This window comes from Oncorhynchus kisutch, linkage group LG18, assembly GCF_002021735.2.
Source record: "Oncorhynchus kisutch isolate 150728-3 linkage group LG18, Okis_V2, whole genome shotgun sequence".
Lineage (NCBI taxonomy): Eukaryota > Metazoa > Chordata > Actinopteri > Salmoniformes > Salmonidae > Oncorhynchus > Oncorhynchus kisutch.
In genome coordinates, this window is record NC_034191.2 from 47,050,369 (window position 1) to 47,076,156 (window position 25,788).

The 25,788-nt window shown below is 44.0% G+C and overlaps 1 protein-coding gene across 5 annotated transcripts in view; it reads right to left on the reverse strand.

Annotated features, from left to right (window-relative positions):
* Positions 1-6,472: 6,472 nt before the first annotated feature.
* Positions 6,473-25,788, reverse strand: part of LOC109908822 (transcriptional activator GLI3) — a 165,282-nt gene continuing 145,966 nt past the window's right edge. For 4 of the 5 annotated variants that reach the window (XM_031796175.1, XM_031796177.1, XM_031796174.1 and 1 more), the window contains 7 exons: positions 23,627-23,725; positions 20,721-20,861; positions 14,927-15,076; positions 14,032-14,196; positions 13,274-13,552; positions 11,351-11,756; positions 6,473-10,699 (listed from right to left, as the gene is read on the reverse strand). In XM_031796175.1, the coding sequence (XP_031652035.1) occupies positions 8,283-10,699; positions 11,351-11,756; positions 13,274-13,552; positions 14,032-14,196; positions 14,927-15,076; positions 20,721-20,861; positions 23,627-23,725 (3,657 nt within the window). In that variant the 3' untranslated portion in view covers positions 6,473-8,282. The remainder of the gene's footprint in view (positions 10,700-11,350; positions 11,757-13,273; positions 13,553-14,031; positions 14,197-14,926; positions 15,077-20,720; positions 20,862-23,626; positions 23,726-25,788) is intronic. The other variant, XM_031796176.1, reaches the window with a different exon arrangement.

Sequence of the window (25,788 nt, forward strand, 5' to 3'; positions counted from 1 at the left end):
ATGTTGTCCACCCAATCAAAGGATCAAATAATTATTCTAGTACTGAAAACATAAGATACAGCTAGCTAGCACTGCAGTGTATAAAATGTGGTGGGTAGTTGACTCAAAGAGAAAGACAATAGTTTAAAAGTTTGGAACAAATTAATTTCTTCCAAAATGAAGGAGAAGCATTTTTTTTCATTTTCAGTTTCACTTACTTAGCTAGCAAATGCAGCTAGCTAGTTTAGCCTACTGGAGCATCCTGCTCAAACAGAGGGTTGCTGTGTTAGCTAGCTGGCTATGACTTTCCAACACAACACTGGAAGTCTTCCAAGTCAAGGTAAGCTTTTGGTATTACTAATTTATTGCCACCGGGGCCCGCCAGTGTAACTGTACACTGTAACGTTACTGCATGATTGTAGCGGGTTTACTAACGCATTAGTTCCAGTAGCTACGTATGCTGACTATGACGTTACCTTAGCTAATATGGTGACAACGATGTAGGCTCTGTGTAGCGGTTTGGCTTGGAAATGTTGTTTTTTTCGCTTGGTCACATACAGCTGATGTTGTGCATGTTGTGCATTGAAGTCCACAAGCGAAGGGAACAGGTGAGAAGGAGAAACATGGATGCGAAAAGGAATACAACGTGGCTGCCATGAAAGTGAACTGTGTTTACGCATGATTAGGGGTGTATTAATTTTGCAGATTCTGTTGAAAATGTTTCTTAACACGGAAGCAAATGGAACAAAATGGGGACAAACCCCTACATTTGTCCAATAGAAACTCTAATTTGCAACTGTTGGACTTATGATTACACCCTTATATCAGATAGATAATGGCAAAGAGTGTGCAAGGCGGTATTGAATGTCACTGTCTGTCACCTCAAATTTGTCGCTCGACATGTGCGCACCTATGTTGTAAACTTTCATTCATAGGCTAGATCTTAGCAACCTCATGATGGGTATAGGGAAAATTTGAGTATCATCTAATAGCCTAAACCTATTGCTGTTACATTGAAAAGGTGGCTGATGTTTTTCTATTTTCTAAGTTCAAATTTTTGGAGTATGAATGAGAGTCATCTGATATGCTGTAATAGAAATAAGGTCATGCTCATGAAAAACAAAATTGTCCTCCCTCATCTTAAACTGCACTGACTGCCACTGGTACTTATATACTTCAGTACATTATCCATCCTTTAACCTGGTCCTTATGTTAAACCTCCTGGAAAGCGGCATCCAAGTGTGAGGATAAACAAACTAGTACCCCACAGAGTACATGTAATATCTGTACAATGTAATTACTAGGTGTTATAAAGGATTTCGCTAGTTAAAGGAAATGTATCTTGAGGTGTACCTACTTAAAATGATTGTGTACCTACAAAGTACGTTACCCATTCTGACGTCAGCTTCTGAAAGCGCCATCCAAGTGAGAAAGTGAACACACCATTGAATTTTTTTTTTTTAAATTTTACCTTTATTTAACCAGGCAAGTCAGTTAAGAACACATTCTTATTTTCAATGACGGCCTGGGAACAGTGGGTTAACTGCCTGTTCAGGGGTAGAACGACAGATTTGTACCTTGTCAGCTCGGGGTTTGAACTCGCAACCTTCCGGTTACTAGTCCAACGCTCTAACCACTAGGCTACGCTGCCGCCCCATATAGTACATATCTGTAATATCATAAGTACAAGGTTACCGCTAGTTACACAGGATTTAGGATTTAGTCTTTACAGCGTTGTTTTATAGTAAACTATTAGCAATTTCTATATTATTACTCATTACTCATTATAAACTGGGTGGTCTGAGCCCTGTATGCTGATTGGCTGACAGCCGTGGTACGACAAAACATGTATTTTTACTGCACTAGTTACGTTGGTAACTAGTTTATAATAGCAATAAGGCACCTCAGGGGTTTGTGGTATTTTGGCCATATACCACACCTCCTCAGGCCTTATTGCTTAATAACCAAGTGAAAATACCTACAAACAAAAGATGAGCTTCTACCTTAGTCAACTTTATTGAAAAACGTACATTTCTTAGATTAAACAAAGATATAGGCCTACTAAATACCATAAAAATAACTATTCTAGCGGTGACTCAAATATGTAGCCTAAACAGTATGGTGAATAGCCTAGAGCAGGTGTTCTCCATCCTGGTCCTGGGGAACCAAAGGGGTGTACATTTTTGTTTTTGCCTTTGTGCTACACACCTGATTCAATTCATCAACTCATCAGGCTTTGATTATTTGAATCAGGTGTGTAGTGCTAGGGCAAAAACTAAAATGTGCACCCCTTTGGTTCCCTAGGACCAGGATTAAGAACCACTGGCATAGCTAATCTTGAAAGATTGGATTGTCTTTAATCTCCCTTTTTAACATTACAAGTACCAATGGAAATCGAGAACTCTGTCTGACTGTCTTCATCTATTTCTTTCTGGTAAGCATTTTCCCATCCTGGAGTCTGAGGCCTTGTGGGAAACTGTGGCAGAGAAGAAGAATTGATGACAATTTAGCATAGAAACTGCAGTACTCCTAGTTATCATCATCATGGTTTCTAAAGTTTAGGCATATACAATGCCTTCAGAAAGTATTCACACCCCTTGACTTTTTCCACATTTTGTTATTACAGACTGAATTTAAAATAAATTAAATTGAGATTTTGGGTCACTGGCCTACACACAATACCCCATAATGTCAAATTAGGAATAATGTTTTTAGAAAAGTATTCAACCCCTATGTTATGGCAAGCCTAAATAAGTTCAGGTGTAAAAATATGCTTAACAAGTCATGGACTCACTCGCATGGACTCACTCTGTGTGCAATAATAGTGTTTAACATTATTTTTTATGACTACCTCATCTCTGTACCCCATACATACAATTATATATAAGGTCCCTTAGTCGAGCAGTGAATTTCAAACACATATTCAACCACAAAGACCAGGGAAGGTTTTCCACAATGCCTCTCAAAGAAGGGCACCGATTGGTAGATGAGAAGAAAAAAAACAGACATTGAATATCCCTTATTAATTACACTTTTGATGTTGGTATCAATACAGCCAGTCACTACAAAGATACAGGGGTACTTCTTAACTCAGTTGCCGGAGAGGAAGAAAACCATCGTTTTTGGGGGGAATAAAAAGAAATAGAATAGAGAAAAGTAAAAACAAAATCCTAGAGGAAAACCTGGTTCAGTCTGCTTTCCAACCAACAATGGGGGACAAATTCACTTTTCAGCAGGACAATAATCTAAAACACAAGGCTAAATATACACTGGAGTTGCTTACCAAGATGACAGTGAATATTCCTGAATGGTTAGTTACAGTTTTGACTTAAATTGGCTTGAAAGTCTATGGCAAGACTTGAAAACAGCTGTCTAGCAATGATCAACAACCAAATTGACAGAGCTTGAATTTTCTAAAGAATAATGTGCAAATATTGGGCAATTCAGGTGTGCAAAGCTCTGAGAAACTTACCCAGAAAGGTAATTCTAACATGTATTGACTCAGGGGTAATGAATACTTGTGAAAATTAGATATTACTGTATTTAATTTAAATATATTTGCAACATTTTCTTAAAACATGTTTTTAGAAAACTGTTTTGCAGATTGACAGATCTTGACACAATGCCTTTATCCTGGGATACTTAAATAATTGCACCAATCCATCCCATCCGAAAGGGAGAATGTTCCTCAACAGTGGAGGGAAAGTGGGAATCTCGTTCATCCATTCATGCGCTTAACTAATTAGATGACGAGGCATTTGGCTACCTTAAGAGAGTCATATAACCTTGCAAGGTTACATGATGGATTAAGAGTTTGTCTTGTGGCAATTTTAAGTGCATTTATAAACCATTATTCAACCAAGCTTACAATTTGGCAAGCACAAATGACTAGCTCACAATTTTAATCATAAGTGTTTATTAATGTGTCAAAAAGAATGTATGGTTAAAGTAATTGACCTATCAAATGTACAAATAAATGATTTAAGAATTTAAAGTATTTATTTATGTGAACCTGTTTTTGCCTTTGGGCCTAGACATCTGACTCCAGATCTTCATTACAGAGTTGTGTCAATGAAGTGGTCGGTTTTCAGTTGGCTAACACTTATCGCGTGGTTTGTGCAGGCTGAAATATGGTGCGTTGGGATGCTATCAGAAACTTTAACATTTGTAAAAAGCATAATAACAAGCATTCGTTGTTACACCCCTGTAATTACAGACTGCAATGTTGTTACTGCAGTGTAACCATCAATTATTACAATAACTGCAATACGTATTACAGTGTAATTACATATGTAATTACCAATGATTTTACACTACCGGTCAAATGTTTTAGAACACCTACACATTCAAGGGTTTTTCTTTATTTTGTACTATTTTCTACATTGTAGAATAATAGTGAAGACATAAAAACTATGAAGTTACACATATGGAATCATGTCGTGAGATCCCCAAAAATATTTTATATATTTTATGTTTCAGATTCTTCAAATAGCCACCCTTTGCCTTGATGACAGCTTTGCACACTCTTGGCATTCTCTGAATCAGCTTCATGAGGTAGTCACCTGGAATTCATTTCAATTAACAGGTAGGCCTTGTTAAAAGTTCATTTTTTGAATTTCTTTCCTTCTTAATGTGTTTGAGCCAATCAGTTGTGTTGTGACAAGGTAGGGGTGGTATACAGAAGATAGCCCTATTTGGTAAAAGACCAAGTCCATATTATGGCAAGAACAGAGAACCGACAGTCCATCATTACTTTAAGGCATGAAGGTCAGTCAATACGGAAAAGTTCAAGAACTTTGAAAGTTTTTTCAAGTGCAGTCGCAAAAACCATCAAGCGCTATGATGAAACTGGCTCCCAAGAGGACCGCCACAGGAATGGAAGTTACCTCTGCTGCAGAGGATAAATTCATTTAGTTACCAGCCCAAATAAATGCTTCACAGAGTTCAAGTAACAAACACATCTCAACATCAACTGTTCAGAGGAGACTGTGTGAATCAGGCCTTCATGGTCGAATTTCTGGCAAGAAACCATTACTAAAGGACACCAATAATAAGAAGAGACTTGCTTGGGCTAAGAAACACAAGCAATTGATATTAGACCAGTGGAAATTTGTCCTTTGGTCTGGAGCCCAAATTGGAGATTTTTGGTTCCAACCAAAAAGCAGCCAACAAGTGCTCAGCATATGTGGGAACTCCTTCAAGACGGTTGGAAAAGCATTCCAGGTGAAGCTGGTTGAGAGAATTCTAAGAGTGTGCAAAGCTGTCATCAAGGTGGCTATTTGAAGAATCTCAAATATACAAAATGTAAATATTTTTTGGTTACTACACGATTCCATAGTTTTGAAGTCTTCACTATTATTCTACAATGTAGAAAATAGTACAAATAAAGAAAACCCTTGAATGAGTAGGCGTTCTAAAACGTTTCACCGGTAGTGTATATACACTAAATGACTGATAGAGGGCGCTGTGTTGAAGCCGCTGTGCCTCCATCTTGGCACTCCCCCGCCATTGTAAAACACATTTTGGAAGCTATAGAAATGCATTTATTAATGTCTATATTCATTTTACACACATTTTTCTATTACAGAGACCTTAATGAATACTTAAAAAATGATATTATGTCATGAATACAGTACCTTTAAATTGTATTATGTGAGCTAAAAATAAATAATATCTTAAAACATTGTCCATAAAGTCAAATCAAATGTAGATAATTAATGTTACTGTCCCCACTACAAAAATACATATACAATCCAGGGTTTATATACATCACCGGTAATTAGAATGTAAAAAGGACCCCTTAAAATGAAGTGTTACCCACAGTATTTCTACATTTGCTTATATATACATTTAAAAGCCAATTGAGGAGAAGATATGACAATATTTTTTGACAAACCCGAAGGTAATACATCTATTTTTATGTTTTTGAATAGGCACTGGCTTGTGGTCTGAAGTGCATGCATGACTGTTAGTGTAGAATTTAAATTCTGACTGATGATCAGAAGGGGGCAACAAAAGCACAGACTTCGATTATCCATAATTCAATGTGTAAGAATTGAGGGTCCATGGAGGTTGGTACAGACAATCAGTGAGGTCCAACAGAAGTTGCATTTCCTTTTAATGTGTCTGTAATTTATCCTCTTTAAAATAAAAAAAATAGATTTTAACCCAATATTTTGGAACTAGATTTGATTAGAGAGTACAGAACCTCTCAACCTGATAGAGATTGTTTAGTGATTTAATCCCATTACAAGGACAGTGCCTTTATTAGTAATGCTTGGTAATGCAGTAATTCTTACCAATGTAGTTTGTCGTATGCAGAAATGGCAGTGACGTTCGCAGTCAATGGATCATTCTCTCGTTTATTTGTTTGTCGTGGTGGGTTAATGACTTTAAATCCAACAAACCTATGTAACCTATAGAAGATCGGTTCACATCCATCTGAGTCTGTGTTTCATTGTATCCAAACCAGCACACATGCAAGACAGAAGACTTGAAATATAATTTCCTTTTTTTATTAAAACCATACAAACATTTGTGGTCAGTTAGAAAAGAGCAAAGTGGCTCTTCACCACTCAGAGCCAAATCTGCCTGGTCTGGGAATCCCTGCTTTTAAGAGTCATTTCTTTATTGACCCCTCTGCCTCATCCTCATATCTGAGCTAAACCTACAGAAAGAGTCATATATTTACAGGTATAAAAAAAGGCAATAGTAAAAAAAGAAAGAAAAAAGATTAACAAACATGAAAGTTAATGCATTTCACACATTTCAGTCTTTTCGATAATCCGTTTTTAAATATAAATGTTTATGTGAATTTTACAGGTCTCACAAGACACTTAACATGTGTTTATTTTCAGAATTAACAATGGAAGATTGGCAGTGATCTTTTTATTTTCCGACAGGCAGGTTTTATTAAGGCACATACCTCATGGCCATTCACTCTGGTCCTTTCATGAGGGAATGAGTTCTTACTTCTTCCAAAACAAAACACCGATGCACAGCTACAACTACAGCTACAAAGACAAAAAAGTACCAAAAAACATCAAAACAATTCTGTACCTCATTACTTTGCCACTGAAGATTAAGGAAACTATTTCAAATACTGTACACTGTCATGTGGGATTGCAAGGTGATACTAACACTGTTGAAAGGGTCACTGCACTCCATAGTAGCAGGACATATATTGTACTCTTTTGGAGAATAGAATATGGATGATCCACTATAAATGTCTATCAGACAAAAAAAGGATCACATTTCTAAAATGGTCAAATACAATTGTGGATAAAAAAACAGAAAACAAATGGTACCCTTTTTTTAAATCAGTGAATCATGTGCTACGCTTAGATTTAATGGATGATCTGTTGTATAAAAAAAGTAAAAAGAATATGTCCCATACTGTCCATAAATGCTTGTTTTCTACAGAAAGCACCTCAAAACAAAATTCTGATTTTCACAAAGAAAATATGGAGAAAAAACCCCACATTGGTATATATACACCTGTGAGTACCATTACAGACATTGCAAATCAAGCCATTGGAGTATGAACTAAAGGGCTACGTTTTGGCGCTTGTAATTCAAAGACTTTGAATATTATCGTAATACTCTGTTAAACACACCCACTTGGTAAGACTTGGTAGAAGCACTGAAACACTAACATTTACATATTCTCAAAAGTAACATACTAACAAAATTTGAATCTTTCTATAACAAGTAAAAACAGAAAGATAACAACCAGGGGAATTTTGACCCTCTTATGACCTGATAACATAAGGATTTATATGAGGCGATTGTTGGACCATAATGGTAAATGGCACATCCAATAGGATTAGATACGTGGGCTAGTCTATGTACTTATGAAGACAGTGTTTATGTTTGACCTTGAATACAACATGCATTTATACCAACAGTGTACAGCAAAAAAAACAGCAACGATACAGAGAATAATGTTCCAAAGGGACAAGACCAGAAATGCCATCAGAGGCCTCACTCGCATCAGTAATACAAAGGGAAGGGCTTCCAAAAATAGCCTTCATTACAGAAATTGAATATACCTATATATAATTTTTGACACATCCCCTGCCTCAGAAGAGAGGGGATGACACTTTTACAAAATAAATCATTTTGGCAACAAATCTGTTTCGGGAAACACTTTAGGTAAGTATAATAAACTGTGATAATTTGTCGCTTTGTCATAAGTGTTGCCATCTTTTTTCCTCTTTCAGTTCTTTACATGCATCAGGTTTTTCCTCTATTTCCTTTTAGACAGGGGAGGGAGGGATAGAGCGAAGGAAGGACGGAGTTAGTTACTGCATGATGGCCAGGAACTTGCTCTCCTCTGCGAGGGTGGTGAGGAAGGAGCTCATGTCCCCGATGGCCATGTTGCTGAGGTTGGAAGGCACCATGCCCGCAGTGCTGTGGAAGGTGGCAGAGGCCCGGGGAGTGGTGAGGCGGGACGAGGTCCGGGACAGGCCTTGGAAGATGGAGGGGCTGATCACCCCTGATACCAGACTACTCTGGTCGTAGCCCAACCCCACATTATCCAGCATGGCGTCGAAGTCCAGCGCCACCACGTCGTCTAGCACGTTGGCTGAGCCGCCCACGCCACTGTCCACCGTACTGGTCACCTGGTCGGCACCCGGAGATAGTAGGCAGGCCGGGACTGAGGAGTGCACGTCTAGACCCACCTGCTCGGCCAGCAGACACTGCTCCTCCAGGGGAGGGAAGGACGAGGCCTTTGCTTCCACCGGGTCAAAGCACACAGCCTGGTCGCTGAAGCCCTGGTCCAGATAGTCCTGGTCAGGAACCTCCAGCTTCAGCCCGGACACCTGACGGGCCAGGGAGCAGTGGCTGCCTTGGTTGCTCAGACTCTGCTGCTGCTGGGAAATGTTCTGATGGGTAAGGTTGACATGGCTACCGTTGGTGGTGCTCGGTTGGAGATTCAGGTATTGCTGTGGTCTGGCCGGGTGCCTGCTGTTGGCCTGCTGCAGGCGGGGGGAGGCGGCGGCCAGGAGTTGGTGGTGGAGTGCCGGGGAGAGGCTGGATAGGCTGTCCATGGAGGCCCGGCTGAGGAGCAGGTTTTCTCCGATCTGCCTGGAGGTTCTGTGGTTCTGGGTCTGGTTGTGATACTTCTGCTGGCCGTAGCCCTGGGGCAGAGGCCCCAGGGTGATCTGGGAGAAGTCAGGGCGGCCAAAGGTGTGTGTGGGGTTGTGGTCATTCCCTTTCATCTCCATGCAGGAGTGGGTGGTCACCTCTGACTTTAGCCCGCATGGAGGCTGAGGTTGGGACTGGGCTGGCTGGGCACAGTGTTGGTTCTGGAACTCTCTGGCGAATGGTTGTTGCGGCTGCACCACCATGTTCCCAAACCTCCCTAATGGCGAACCGGCAGCCAGACCTTGGTGCTGCTCTGTGGCGGCCCATCGACTACACCGCTGCTGGGACTGGGCCTGGGGCTGTCTCTGTGGAGACCTCTCAGCGCTCCCTGAGCTCACCTCATTCCACTGGATGGGCATGTCGTCTTTACTAGGGCTCTTTCTCTCCAGTTCCTGCCGCTGTTGGTGCTGCTGGGGGCTGTGGAAGCACTGGTTCAGCCCTGGGCCCTGGTCCTGTAACTCCCCCCCAGGGAGATGCCCATTGTCCCCAGCCACCTGGTTCTCCATGTAGTTGTTGTAGGAGCCTGCCTTGTCCTGTGAGCGGAGGTACTGCACCATGTCGTCAGGCAGCATGTCCTCATCCCCCAGCATCCCCCCTTCCTCCATGGCCAGGGCCTCCAGGGCTGTGTTCTCCATGATGCTGGGGGGGCAGGGTGAGGAGAGCAGGCCCCCTCTCTGTAGGTTCACGTCGGAGCGCGTGTAGTTCTGCAGACTGAAGCTGCGGCCCTTTGCCGTGGGGTGCTGGAGACCTGATAGCGGGGGCAGAGGGTGTATGTTGTTAAGGCTGCTGAAGCACTGGACCTGGGGCAGCCCAAAGAACTCCGGTGCTTGCTGAGGGTGGGTCCGCACGGGGTCGCTGGCCCTCCGGTCCGGACCGTTCCCTGGGCCCTCGCCGGGGTAGAAGCCCCTCCGCCAGTAGTCTCGGTAGCCACCGTGGCACCCGTACCTGTTGGTGGTGCTGCCATCGCTGCAGCGGCGCGACCTGACCAGCTGGGGCATCACATAGTTGCCTCCAGCTCCGTCCTGGACCTCGCCCATCATGGCCATGCGGGTCTTCAGACTCATGCACTCTATGTTGGGCAGCGGTGTTGGGGGTGGGCCGCCCGTGGCAGCAGCGTACTTGGCCTTCAGGTAGTAGTGCTGCGCAGGCGTGAGGTTGAGCATCCCCTTGGTCCCTCCCCCAACACCCGCCCACCCCCCACCCACAAACACCCCTCCTCCTCCACCACCTCCCCCGCACTGACTGGCCTCGCTGGAGCGGCGTGAGGCGTCGGTAGAGATGGGGTCGTAGGAGTCGGCGGAGCTGAGGTTGTGGTGGCGGTAGTGGTGACTAGAGGTGTTGGCTGCCTCGCTCTGGGATGCCTGGCTGGAGCGCCGCGACGAGAAGCACGGCGAGATACCCGAGGAGCGCCGGCTGCTGCTCAGGTATGCTGAGCTGGTGGCGCTACCACAGCTGTCCCGCCGGTCACCGCGCTCAATGCTGTGGAGCATGCTGAGCACCGTAAGTTCTGTGCTTCCCAGCTCGGGACGAGGGGGAGGCTTCGGCTGGGATAACCTGCCCAGGTATGGATCTGAGGAGGGCGAGAGAGAGGGAGGGAGAGACAGAGGAGGAGAAAGATAGGGGAGGGAGAGAGAGAGGGCGACAGAAAAAGAGAAGAAGAAGGAGGGGTAGTGGAGGTGTGTGAGGGGGAGAAAGAAAAAAAGAGGGCGAGAAAGAGAGAGAGTGGGGATAGAGAGAAAGATGAGCACAATATAAGTGAAGAGAGATCCCTCAGACAGATGCAACCTTCTCACAAATACAACTGGCACAGTTTGGCCATGAAATTCTATTACATGCTTTAATCACTGATATGATATATGGCGTGATACGATATGGGTTTGAAAGTGATTTCCAGCGGAACAGAGAATTTTAAGAATTTTTTACGCCTGTGTATTCAAGTCCGATCTGCCAGGGGGAAATTCCAAGTAATCAAACTGAGATCTGCTGAGACATTTGGAGTTATTTTCACAACCTAATACTAGTGTCAATATTATTTTACATATCTATTCGCCTTTACAGCGTCCAGGGACGTTTAATAGCGATATTGAATGCCCATGGAGTACAGCATGTAAAACACACTTCACACCCTTACTAAGTCCCTGTAATGAAACACTATTTTTCTTTGTGTATAGCCTCAGAGGACCCAGATAGGGTGGTGGATATGACCATGGTGGGTCCTTACCCTTCCCCAGGATGGCGGGCAGCGTGGCAGGTCCCTTGGGTGGCGGTGTGGGTGACAGCCTGGGCATGGGGCCTCCTCCTCCGTTCACCTGCTTCAGCCTCTCCATCTTCATGTGCTCCATCCATCTCATGGGTCGGCCCACACTTCTCCTTGCCTGCAGCGCCAATGTAGCCGCTGTGGCTGTGGACACAGTGGAGTCCATGATGGGGGCCCCACAGCCCCCTTCTAACTCCTCCAACACCTTCTCCTCCTCATCCTCCAGCTCCTCGTACTCTCCCAGTCCCCCGCCCAGTCCTAGTCCCACCCCTCCCCTCACAGCAAGCTGGACTCCACGGCTGGGATAGGCGCTGATGGAGGACTGGTCACTGCTGCATGTAGACTGACCGCCAGGGCTTGGCTGAGACGTCTGCCGGGGGGGAATAGGGGTGCGAGTATCAAGTAAGTGATGAAAACAGGTGGAAGAGGGAGGTGAAAAGAAAAGACGGGAGGGGAAGAATAGGAGGGCTCAATTATTATGGGACACATTAAAGGGATTTTATGTCTCTGTTTCCAGTATGAAGGAAGTTAGAGGTAGTTTCGTTAACGCTAGTTAGCAATTGCGCTAGAGCCAGTTTGCAACTTCCTGCACACAGAGACATGTAAATGGTATCCACAAGTTAATCTGACTCTGTGAAAGAAGGATAAAGGGCCTCTTGCCAAAATCCCGAAGTATCACTTTAAGGACCATTTTATTTTATTAAAGGTCTGAGCCATGTGATAAAAACGCACAATGACACCATGTGATGCAGCTGCCTGGGACATGTTTTCCACAGGAGTAAACAATAACACAATGATTGATCATATTAACGCATTCCGTCTGATCATGACCAAATACCACCTTCAAATCTACAGGCCACAGAACCATCGGAGGTTTGCTTTCAACTGTCATTACAATATGTGTAAACACAGACAATCTTTCCCTCCTAGAGCTGTGGGTTTGTCCAATGTCTTTTCTTCTGTAAACCACCTTGGACAAAGGATTATTTTCAGACTGACTAAGGAAGGGCTTACTCTGATTAACCCAAATGGAGTGAAGAGAAAAATGATAAATTTTTTAGCATCATACAAAATTGCAAAACAAGAATTTGTAGTTTGAATGGGCCTAGTCTCATCTCGGTTCCACCCAAAGCATTTGGCTGCACAATAGAGCCCTAGGCATTGTTGGGCATTCTACACATAAACATTATTGGAAATGGTTGGAAATGCAGTTAGTTCTGCCCTAAGGCATTTAACTTGCTTTGAGCAAACGTTACTCTCCAAAATAAAGAAAATTATTATAATCAAGAGAATTTCTCAATCCCAAGTGGCGACGACCATGGACAGCTTTGTAAAGATGACTAATGAGACAAATGCTGATGCCACATGGAAAGAGGAGATAAGGAAAGCGGCCAACAGGCTGCTGAATGGGTATTACAAGGTGAGTGCGAGACATACGTTTTTTTATATATATATTTTTTTTACAAACGCAACATGGCAACATGAAGAGACACCTAAATCTCACCTGATTACCCACTGTCCATAGAGAGAGAGAGAGGGACGAGTAATGCATGGAAAATTGGACAGAAGAAAACATTAATTCGTTATAGGGTTATTCGTAAGTGGTTTGATTACACACAAAACACACGTACTGTACACGGGTTTTAAGTGAACATCACGGTACATTACACAGTTAGAGTTAAAGTAAAAATAGATGGAGCGTTGTTAGAAGCTACTGTATTAGGGTGACATTTCAGATAGAGCTGGGCTGTTACCCCCATAGAAATATAATTACTAGAATGGGCATCCCAATTCAATTCAATGATTCGTGTTTGGTGGACCAGCGGCAGTAATTCTATTTCTATGGTTATCCCATTATGCAGTGTTAGACCTCAGAGAGGGGCTCACCATGGGTTTCTCTGTCTTGATGGACTTGACCTGCAGACATTCGTCCTGTTTCGAGGTAGAGTGGTTGTACTCCCTTTGGTCTGCGTACCCTCCCAGCTGCCCTGGTGACAGGCCCTGTCCATTCCCCCCCTCCTGGGGAGGGGGTCGTGGGTAGGTGTCGCCGCGCTGCTTCTTGGTAATGTGCGCCTCGGGCCCGTGCACTGTCTTGACGTGCTTGCGTAGGGAACTGGGGTCTGTGTAGCGCTTGGTGCAGCCCGGGATCTTACACACGTAGGGTTTCTGGAACATAGAAATACATTATATTGTATTATTTTGTTAGTATAGAACATTATATTAGTACACTGTTCTATTTAATTCAATGTTCTGGAAGGAGAGTAGATGGGGATGCTTCTGTTTCTAAATTTGTATATTTTAGTCATTTAGCAGACACTTTAATCCAGAGCGATTTACAGCAGTAATTAGGGTTAAGTGCCTTGCTCAAGGGCACATTGACGGATTTTTCACCTAGTCAGCTCAGGGATTCTAACGAGAGACCTTTCGGTTACTGTCCCAAAGTTCTTAACCGCTAGGCTACCTGCCGCTAAAGGCCTCCAGCAACGGACAGCATGTTCACATAAAGTCAGTGGTGTAGGTAAATTACCTGTCGCTGAGCTGTGTGTGTGTTTGTGCGCACGCGTATGTTTCCCTGCATTTGCGTGAGTGCATACATGTACTGTATGTGTGTGCGCGCGTGAGTGAGTGAACATGTGTGTTTATACCTCGTTGGAGTGTGTGCGGTTCTGGTGCTTGGCTCTGTCTGAGGCGTTGGAGAAGGCCTTGTTGCAGCCCTCGTGTTCACAGACGTACGGCTTTTCTCCAGTGTGGGAGCGCAGGTGGGTCTTCAGGTTCTCCAGGCGAGAGTAGGCCTTGGGACAGCCCTCAAACTGCACAGAAGAAGAAGAAGAACACATACATCAAACACAGCTCTGCGTCATCCTGGCAGACAACAATATTACTGACCTATGCAGTAATGTGACAGATTGTTGATTTAATGTAATTATCACAACCATTTAACAACGACTATCTCTTTATGTATTCCTATATCTAAGGCCATGGATGTAAAGTCAACTTTGTGGGAGTGTAGAGCTCTACTACCCGACCCGAGCCCGACGGGCCCCAACACTACACATCAGGTTAGGGCCCGTGTAGGGCCTGTTTTTTCAAAAACTAGGGTATGGGCAGGGCTCGGGTATCACTAAATTGATCACCGTGCTCTGCTGTGCAGTACAGTCAAATCTGAGTAAGATCATAACATGGCTTCAACCTCATCACAATAAGATAGGAGAGATTATTTCACAGAAAATAATAATGTTAGAGTGAAAAGTAACTGTCTCATCATTGAGCAGAGTAGCCCAAGTCGAGCCATTTCTATGGATACTCACAGAGCGTCATGAGCAGAGCAAGCTGTGAGCAGGGAGCGAGTGTACAGAGAGGAGCAGCTAATGTATTTACTAAAAGGAGGAAGTTATTTCTGATTTCAGGGAGGGCCGGTCTTAAATTTGGCAGAAGCAATCAGGCCTGGGGAGGGTACGGCCTGAACGCCGCGGGCATGGGTAGGGCTCGGCTTAAAAGTCAGGCCAATGCAGGACTCTAGTGTTGTGGGAGTGTGCTTACGGTGCATCGGTGTGGTTTCTCCCCGGTGTGCCTGCGCATGTGGACCACCAGCATGTACTGGGCCTTGAAGGGTTTCTTCTCCCGTGAACACTCGTCCCAGCGACACACGAACTCCTTCTTCTCCCCGTGGATGTGGTCATTGTTAATGTGCTGAGAGAGGAAACTAGCAGAGGTTAATCACAGGTCAATCTGGATTTTGATTCAATTGATTCATCCATCATTGTATTACCACTCATTTTCCCTCACTCTCTTTACCGTTTCGTATTGTTTCATATTCTCTCTCTCCATTTCTTCCATTGTATTTAGTACTCTGAGGAATAAATGGGAGACTTGTGAGTCTCAGTGTCCGATCTGAACTGGCTTTTCAAATAAAACCCTGTCACTTCAAATCACATGGGGCTCCTGCTGACAGATGTGCTGCCGTGGCAACTTCCAATCTGAGGTTTAGGGGTGTGGGAGGAGGGGAGGGAAAGGGGAGAGGGAGGTGAGGGGATGGGGCGTTTCAAAGCGTCTCAAATGCCATGGCTTTTCCAACTCCAGCAAAGCATTATACAGTATCTAGTGAGCATGCATTCTCCCCTGATTTCTCTCTGTCACTCTCACTCCCTCTCTCTCTCCCACTCGCTCTGTCTGTCTCTCTCTCTCCCACTCGCTCTGTCTGTCTCTCTCTCTCCCACTCGCTCTGTCTTTGCACACTGACCAGTAAAAGGGGTACAGGTGGGGGCAGTGGATGGTTGAAGGGGGATGAGAGAGGGCTAAAGAAAAAGAGAAGAAAAAAAGGCAGACATGGAATCCTCGGGGAAGAAGTCAACATCTGGCCCTCTCACAAAGACAACAGTGTTAGTTTGGTGGCCTCTGAAGGGCCTTTCCGAGAGCAATTTTAACCCAGGGAGACAGACACAATATCCTGAACAAAAGGAACCCGTCTTATTACATTCCTGAACAGAGATGGGGGAGAGAGACATTTGCCTTACGGGGAAAACAGAGCGAGAAAGAGAGGAACGGGAAAGACAGGGATAAATAGAGACTTGACTTTGAGAGGTCTTAAATGTCTAGGAGAAACAAACGGTTGTTAGAGTATCTCTATATTTAAAAACCTCAAAAGTGGAGGGAAAGAGCAGAAGAGAAGAGGAATTGAGAGGGTAATAATAATAATAATATATATCTTTTTTGGGGGGAGGGTTATATTTGTCCTGTTACACACAAGTGTGTAGTGGAAATGTGTTTCTTGCATATCCCAACTCCCCTTGAGACACCCACAGGGAGTGGGTCACCATTGGGTCACCATTGCACAGCACCCCTGGAGCAATTAGGGCACAGTGACAGATTTTTTACCCTAACTGTTCCGGTATTCAAACCAGCAACCTTTCTGTTACTGGCCCAACTCTCTAACCTCGAGGCTACCTGCCGCCCTGAGAAAAGTGTGTGTGTGTATCTGTGTTCGCCTGCAAACCTGTTTGACCTGCTAGTGCGTCACTGGCCATGCACCTCCAGACAAGACGGTCCCCAGACAACGGCAGAATTATCCCCAGCCAGGAGCCCCTTCCCCTGGCCAGCTAGTAACCCAACACATTAGTCCAGTGGGGCCCTGACCAGGCCACCGTCACAGCCCTTTCTTCCCATCAGAGGAGGGGATGTACCCCCAAACAGACAGTATCCTATGAAGTCTGACCTTACTTCAAGAGAAAGACCCCCATGGGCCCTCAAGTCTCAGAACAATTGCACTTAACTAACCCCCTATGCAGTGGGAGCCAGGGGTGTCGTACACCGCCCCTATGACAAAAGAAGTGCACTAAAACCGGCATCTCTTCACCAGCCATGTGCACTTTCCTGCCCTGCTCTGCTCTCACAACTACATCAATATGTTAGCCAATGCAATCGTTCATTTCTGTCTCCAATTGACTTTATGTATCAACAAAGGCCCTCCATTCAATTCAACTTGACGCATTTGAATTTGGTGCTAAAAAAAATTCAGAGAGGAAAGGAATGGGGAGGTAAGATCGAGGGCATTGGATGTTCGTTTCCCTCAGATTGATCTTCCCTCCCCCATCACAACACGGAAAACCGATCCTAGCTCCTCTCCTCCTTTTTTCCCTTCCGCCTCTGTGAGGGAATTCCTGTGGCAAGCGATCAGTCTGCGCCGCGCCGTTCGATATCCCCTGAGTGATAGGAGTGCCCCGGTGTTGCTGTGCTGTTGGCACACGCTCCCCTGTCCCCCCTCGTCCCTCCCACCAGCCCGTACATATGACCAGGGGCCGCTGACGGTCGTGATGCATGGGCCCCGTGCTGACAGAGAGGGGCCCGAGCTAGAGACGACACTAATGGTTATGATCTAATGGCAATTTGTAATGAATCAATAATCTCCATGCTGAGCGTATGGGTAGGCAGTGTTGGCCCAGGCTTAATGGACAAACAGGTGGTGATAGCAGTGGTGGTGGCGCGTTAGCAGCTAATTCATTTTCACCCTGCCAGCTTATCGGCCAACATACTGTAAAAATGCCACTGAGATGGATTTAGGAGGGAAACGGGCGGAGGGAGACATGCGCTGGATGGGGACACAGAGGCTGGCTGGGATGAGCACAGAGTGCATACACACACACACACGCGGAGGCATGCAAACACACGCACACCCTAGAGTACACATGCGCTTACAGGTATAGACTGACATACCAATAATACAGTGTATAACACACTGATATACAAACACACACAATTTGATGTGAACTATTTGTATAGGACATGTAGCTACTACATACTAAAGGAAATGTTTTTTAGATTACTCTAGACTTTTATGGATTTACACCCCCATATAATAGCTACACATGCACATAAACACACTGACACCAGATACACAGAATCACATCAATACTTTCCTCAATTTTGCCCGACTTCAAAATCCCTCTACAGTCTCCCCTTATCAAGCACTTTCTGGTATATACACCTCATACATTAGAATGCAGGCGTGCATGAAAAGAAGGCCTGTTTACAAGGCAATTTCACTAAGCTGTGGGACCCGCAACACCGTTTAGCTTTATCAAACAGAGCCTAATAAATCATATGCTCTTTTGTGATGTCAATTGCTGAAGCGCTTTGTGTAAAGAAGAAAAAAAAGAGGGAAAAAGAGGCAATGGAGGGAGGGAGATGGAGGGAGAGAGTGAGGGAGAGGAGAAGGGGGCTAGAATTTGTATGTGTAATTCAGCAGAGCCTTTTCATCTTGGAGTAAGATACTCCAGACAGATAAGGTGCTTCTAATCCTTCTCCTGATCAAAAAATTATCTGCATTTTTACCAATTAAAGGGCTGTGCCAGCAGGCAGGAGAGGGGACCGCATTCTGACTGAGCCCAACTTTATCTCCCCTCAACACCGAGGAGGCACCCAGGCCGCAAACACCGCCATACAGCATGCTTGAATACTGGGGGAGCTAACGCTAACATCACGTAATCTTCATCCTTTTAGAACAAGGAAATTACAGCTCCACCTAAGGAGCTGACCCAGAAAAGCACAGTGTCAAAGTGGATGTTGACTGTGTGCACGTACACACATATGCACACACACCCTATCTCAGGGTCACCCCATTTGAGACCCTTTCTGTATTCCCCCATCTTAGTCTTTGTACCATCTCTCCAAAGCCACCCCAGTTCCAAACCCCCCAAACATCTCAGACGGAGACATTAAATAATCCAGCACCAACGACCTTATCTTTAAAAGTGCTCCCTCGAAGAGGAGAGAAAATTAAAGAGATAGGGAGAGAGTGATGCCAAAAAAAGGTACTGTGGAGGTTGAGGGAGTTGAGGGAGGGAGGGTGATGTAGAGAGGCAGAGTTAAAATAAGTGATGGAGAGAGAGGGAAAAATTAATGAAATAAATACAGCAACCGAAAATTGACACCCGCCTCGCTTTTGCTGACTGGGAAGGCCAGATAAGTGAGCTAAATTGCGTAGATGCGATGTTTATCTTATCGGCGGCACCGAGAGCGCTTAAACGAGGATGATAAAGGAACGGCGCAGCGTGTCATGGTGCGAGCGCGTTTGTAGAGTGTAAAAATATGCATCAGGAGCGAGGCAGGAGACGCTTTCGAACAGGGTAGAAAGCAATGAGGGTGGTGCAACAGCGGCATTTATTTCTAGAATTAGGCCATGAGAAAAAAAAAAGGGATTTCTTTGTCTTCATCTACGTAACCATCACTTTTTTTTAACACTTCAAATAGTTAATAATTTACCTCACTTGTTTCAAACAGAAGTTTAATTCTTAAGTTTTCACCTCACTAATATCAAAGACTATCTAATGAACAATCGATAGAAAATCCATAAATGTATCAGAACTGAAAACGATGTTGCATGAACACTACCAATCAAAGCCAGACTGGAAGCATATTATAGTATTATATGTTTTCTCCATTCAAGATGACAAGTTGAAAACAGGGGGAGGGGCATTGGAGAACAGACAATGTGGTCCAAATACTGTACTTATCCTATTACTGAGGGGGGTGGGGGTTGAGGAAGGGGTGGGGAGATAAGAGGGTTTTCTCCCCGCTCACTGAATGAGAGGCGAACAGTTTTATTAGCATGTCTCTCCCCCTATCTGCATGGGCATTTAAAATGAGTAATTCAAATACAACATAAAAAAATGTAAAGGGGAAAAGACAATGAGGATGTGTTGATTATTTTCTTCATGGAGAATATCTTGTGTGAACAAGCTCTTTCCCAGTATGATGCCCCTCCCCTTCTCCCAGCCAAACTCCCACTGCCCCTGGAAACAGGGGCAAGAAGTTGTCAAGATCCTCAACCTTTGAGCAGAGCCCTTCAAACGCGGGAGGCAGCCCATTCCGAGCTGAGGATATCAATTATAGATAGGGGTTACTGCTGCGGCTGCGGATTGCAATGTCAGACGCCGGGATAGACAGCCGTGGAGAGCTGGGGATCTTTCTGATGTGTGCTGATCAGAATCAGAATCAGAATCAGAATCACGTTTATTGTCCTACAAGAGGAAAATCTTGGCACAGCTCACATGAAATGGTCAGCTGTGTGAGCTCAGCTCCAGCTGTCATGTAATAAACATGTGTGAAGTAAAATCTCACCTCACAGTGGACCTAGTGGTAAGTAGCACACAGCAGGTCACAGGGGAGACCAGTCCAACGACAGCAGCAGAAGCCGTAGTAATAGTATCAGTGTAAGTGGCGTCCATAGTGCTTGTGATACAGTATTACTGTAATATCATTAATAGTTGGGTTAAGAATAGGCCCTCAGGCTTTACCAGATGAGAGTCATCCATCTCCTGGGTAGTGTGAGGAGCTGTATGACAGAAGGGGGGAGTATATTACAGCCAGTACGGTACAGACTTGTATACAGTACGGAAGAATGTAAGGCTTAAGGCCTGATTGTGCAGGGCTCGTAGGTCGAGTCGGTGCCGGCCAAATCAGTTAGCGCCATAGCCCAACAGCGACGTGCTCGGCAGCCTTTGAGCCCATTAACCATTGTCCCCGAAACCAATCTGGAATCCGGCAGGGGCATTACTCAACGCCTGTAGGCTGCAGCACACACTGTACTGAACGCTGAACATGGTGACATACAGAAGAGACTGCTGGACCAGAGAGGGCTGGAGCCAGGCGTCCAGGAGACTTGTTGGGGGCTCCTAAAATAGACTCCTAAAACTTGTTTCCTATTTATTGTGCTGTTATCTGCACAGTATCTGCATTCTAAATGGACCATAAAGCTTTTGAACTTGAACTTGATAGAGGTAGAGGGAGTTTAGCGAAGCCAGACACCATAGTCATATGGTACCTGGTAGGTACTCACATGCACTAGCTGTTCCTGCGTGTCAAACTCCCGGTGGCAGCTCTCCCAGTGGCAGTTGGTCTCGTACACCATCTCTGGCTCCTGCTTGCTCTCGTCCTTGTCACCTTCCTCCTTCACCAGTGTCATCCCATCTGGATGGTCCTACAGTACAGAAACCACAACGCAATTACAGCAAGGACACAACACTCATAGTGTTACAGCAATGACCCAGCAGAGATCTGCAGAATATTAAATATTGTACAGTATGTACAGTAAGTAAGCCCATATCAACTCAGATCATATGGGTCCGATGAAAAAAATCTAAAATACTATGGTTAGGTAAACGACTTAATATATTATGTTCACAACACACTTGACCGGTAACAAAGTCATATCCCAACCTAAACGTTCCCTCCCTCTACTCTAACCTTCCCTAACCCAACAGACCGATTTAGTTTCACTTTTCCACTTGTGTAATCGAGTGAATCTGGCCAATGTGGCCCTGTTCGGGAAACACAGGGAGTAGAATGTCTGGGAGTGGAAATGTAGCGCTGCAAGCTCTGCTCTGGGTTGGCAGTTGATATACGACAGGTCTGGGGCAGAGTATTTCAGGAATCTAACCCCCTCTTCCTGCTCTAGCTTGTTCCTTTAGTCTAGACATATTTTACTGTCACTGTTAGCATTACATGGCTGGGTAGCCTGGAGAGTACTGGAGACTGTAACAGGGGAGACCAGGGGTGTACAGGGGTTTCTCTCTGGGCAAAGTTGTGGTTTGTAAAAACCACCTCGGTCTACTGTTAGTACCTGCCTGCCATGGTGTTAGGAGAGTGTGTGAAGGTGGGGAACAGAGAGAAGAGGAGTTTCATTCACAGAATGTGGATCTCTCTACAGGCTTGCCTCCATTGTATGAGCTCAGAGACACTTTTAGAAGCATCATTCCAGACACAAGCACACAGAGAGCCCTTTAGAAAACCTGCAATCTAATTTCAAAAAATGTTTCCATTCACTTAAGCATCTGATTAAAAGGAAAACAATTTCCTTCTGGTACCTCCAAGATCAATGGGGCTTATCGTTTCAGAGGCAGCAGCCTGAACAAGCAGCCGAATGAAACAGGCAAATAAATAAATAGTTTTACAATAGATCACATAATTGGCCCCAAAGCTCTGCGTCTGAGAGAGTGACTGAGTGCGTGTATGGTTGTGTGTGTGGTTATGTGTGTGCGTGCGTGTGTATGCACACGTGTGTACAGTGCCTTGCGAAAGTATTCGGCCCCCTTGAACTTTGCGACCTTTTGCCACATTTCAGGCTTCAAACATAAAGATATAAAACTGTATTTTTTTGTGAAGAATCAACAACAAGTGGGACACAATCATGAAGTGGAACGACATTTATTGGATATTTTATTGTATAGTTTATTGGAAACTTTTTTAACAAATCAAAAACTGAAAATTGGGCGTGCAAAATTATTCAGCCCCTTTACTTTCAGTGCAGCCAACTCTCTCCAGAAGTTCAGTGAGGATCTCTGAATGATCCAATGTTGACCTAAATGACTAATGATGATAAATACAATCCACCTGTGTGTAATCAAGTCTCCGTATAAATGCACCTGCACTGTGATAGTCTCAGAGGTCCGTTAAAAGCGCAGAGAGCATCATGAAGAACAAGGAACACACCAGGCAGGTCCGAGATACTGTTGTGAAGAAGTTTAAAGCCGGATTTGGATACAAAAAGATTTCCCAAGCTTTAAACATCCCAAGGAGCACTGTGCAAGCGATAATATTGAAATGGAAGGAGTATCAGACCACTGCAAATCTACCAAGACCTGGCCGTCCCTCTAAACTTTCAGCTCATACAAGGAGAAGACTGATCAGAGATGCAGCCAAGAGGCCCATGATCACTCTGGATGAACTGCAGAGATCTACAGCTGAGGTGGGAGACTCTGTCCATAGGACAACAATCAGTCGTATATTGCACAAATCTGGCCTTTATGGAAGAGTGGCAAGAAGAAAGCCATTTCTTAAAGATATCCATAAAAAGTGTTGTTTAAAGTTTGCCACAAGCCACCTGGGAGACACACCAAACATGTGGAAGAAGGTGCTCTGGTCAGATGAAACCAATATTGGACATTTTGGCAACAATGCAAAACGTTATGTTTGGCGTAAAAGCAACACAGCTCATCACCCTGAACACACCATCCCCACTGTCAAACATGGTGGTGGCAGCATCATGGTTTGGGCCTGCTTTTCTTCAGCAGGGACAGGGAAGATGGTTAAAATTGATGGGAAGATGGATGGAGCCAAATTACAGGACCATTCTGGAAGAAAACCTGATGGAGTCTGCAAAAGACCTTAGACTGGGACGGAGATTTGTCTTCCAACAAGACAATGATCCAAAACATAAAGCAAAATCTACAATGGAATGGTTGAAAAATAAACATATCCAGGTGTTAGAATGGCCAAGTCAAAGTCCAGACCTGAATCCAATCGAGAATCTGTGGAAAGAACTGAAAACTGCTGTTCACAAATGCTCTCCATCCAACCTCACTGAGCTCGAGCTGTTTTTTGATTTGTTAAAAAAGTTTGAAATATCCAATAAATGTCGTTCCACTTCATGATTGTGTCCCACTTGTTGTTGATTCTTCACAAAAAAAATACAGTTTTATATCTTTATGTTTGAAGCCTGAAATGTGGCAAAAGGTCGCAAAGTTCAAGGGGGCCGAATACTTTCGCAAGGCACTGTATGTGTTTTCTGTGTGAACAGAATTTAACAGTACAAGCACCACATCCTATTCTGTTGCTGCGGACGCAGTAAACCATCTCGTCTTCTGATCTCATCTTTGAATACCATACACATACCCCTTTTCTAACACTAGATAAGAATGTCTGTTCATTGGACTATATGATAAATGCTGGCGAAGTTAAATTTACCTTTACCTTGGGTAGCTCCTCATCCGGTTTGATCTTGGAGCGTTTGTGGTGCATGGGTTCCCCCGTGCTGCTCACCGCTGACTCACTGGTGGGTTTGGTCTGTGGGAAGAACCACAATAAAATCACTTAGTTCAAAAACTATATGATAGAATGACCATGAAAGTTGAGCAGAAAATAACATTTACATGCAGTTGTATGACGACATCCTGTATGATACTGTTCAAGGGATCTAGTTAATCCTACGGCAAGGTAGCATAGTACAGCCTGTTGTCTATTCATTCGAGGTCATTGAATAAGCCAATGATTCTATACATCTGACCTCACCTTTGGTAGACCTGACTCTGGCCTGACTGGTCCTGGCCTGAGAGGGGAGTTCCCTGTTACAAGGCAGGCGAGCCAGGAAAATAAATGAACTAGTAAAGCTGAACTTGGCCTGGAAAAACAGAAGAGATTCCTTGGCTCGGATCTGTGCTACTGGCCTTCTCAGAATGTTTACTCAGGGGAATCTGGAATGTAATTTCCCCTTTAACTTCTTTGGGACTGGGGGGTCAGTATTGAGAAGCTTGGATGAATAAGGTGCCCAGAGTAAACTGCCTGCTACTCAGGCCCAGTTGCTAATATATGCATATTATTAGTAGATTTGGATATAAAACACTCTGAAGTTTCTAAAACTGTTTGAATGATGTCTGTGAGTATACAAGAACTCATATGGCAGGCAGAAACCTGAGAAAAAAATCCAACCAGGAAGTGGGAAATCTGAGGTTTGTAGTTTTTCAAATCATTGACTATCGAATATACAGTGTCTATGGGGTCATATTGCACTTCCTAAGGCTTCCACTAGATGTCAACAGTCTTTAGAACCTTGTTTGATGCTTCTACTGTGAAGGAGGGGGGAATGAGAGCTGAATGAGTCAGAGGTCTGGCAGAGTGGCATGAGCTGATCACGCGTGCTTTTCTACAGACAAACAAATTCTCCGGTTGAAACATATTTGAAGATTTCTGATAAAAACATCCTAAAGATTGATTCTATACTTCGTTTGACATGTTTCTACGAACTGTAATATGACTTTTCGTCTGGACTTGTCCGCGCGTCGTGAGTTTGGATTGTGTACTAATCGTGCGAACAAAAAGGAGATATTTGGACATAAATGATTATCGAACAAATCAAACATTTATTGTGGAACTGAGATTCCTGGGAGTGCATTCTGATGAAGATCATCAAAGGTAAGTGAATATTTATAATGCTATTTCTGTTGACTCCACAACATGGCAGATATCTGTATGGCTTGTTTTGTTGTCTGAGGGCTGTACTCAGATTATTGCATGGTGGGCTTTTTCTGTAAAATTGTTTTGAAATCTGACACAGCTGTTGCATTAAGGAAAAGTGGATTTAAAATTCCATGCATAAGTATTTCTGTAAATTGATGTGGCTCTCTGCAAAATCACCGGATGTTTTGGAACTATTGAATGCGCCAATGTAAACTGAGATTTTTGGATATAAATATGAACTTTATCGAACAAAACATACATGTATTGTGTAACATGAAGTCCTATGAGTGTCATCTGATGAAGATCATCAAAGGTTAGTGATTAATTTTATCTCTATTTGTGCTTTTTGTGACTCCTCTCTTTGGCTGGAAAAATGGCTGTGTTTTTCTGTGACTAGGTACTGACCTAACATAATCGTTTGGTGTGCTTTTGTTGTAAAGCCTTTTTGAAATCGGACACTGTGGCTGGATTTACAACCAATTTATCTTTAAAATGGTGTAAAATACTTGTATGTTTGAGGAATTTATAATTATGGGATTTCTGTTGTTTTGAATTTGGCGCCCTGCAATTTCACTGGCTGTTGGCGAGGTGGGACGCTACCGTCCCACATATCCCAGAGAGGTTATTAACAGTGGGGCATCTTGACACTCGAGCCACTGAGATCCTGCTTATAGACACAGTGAAAATGTATTTGTCCTATTTGGACTAGAAATATCAAATCGGTAAGGTAGTATATGATTCTGGTTGTTTCCTCAGAGCTAGAAAGAATTCTGTAATAGATTGAGAAGATACATTTACATAGTCAGCTCTCTACCTTGAATAAGAGATCTCATCCACCAACTACTTCATAGCTAGAAACAGTGAGTGTGGATCTGTGTCATTAACATGCCACA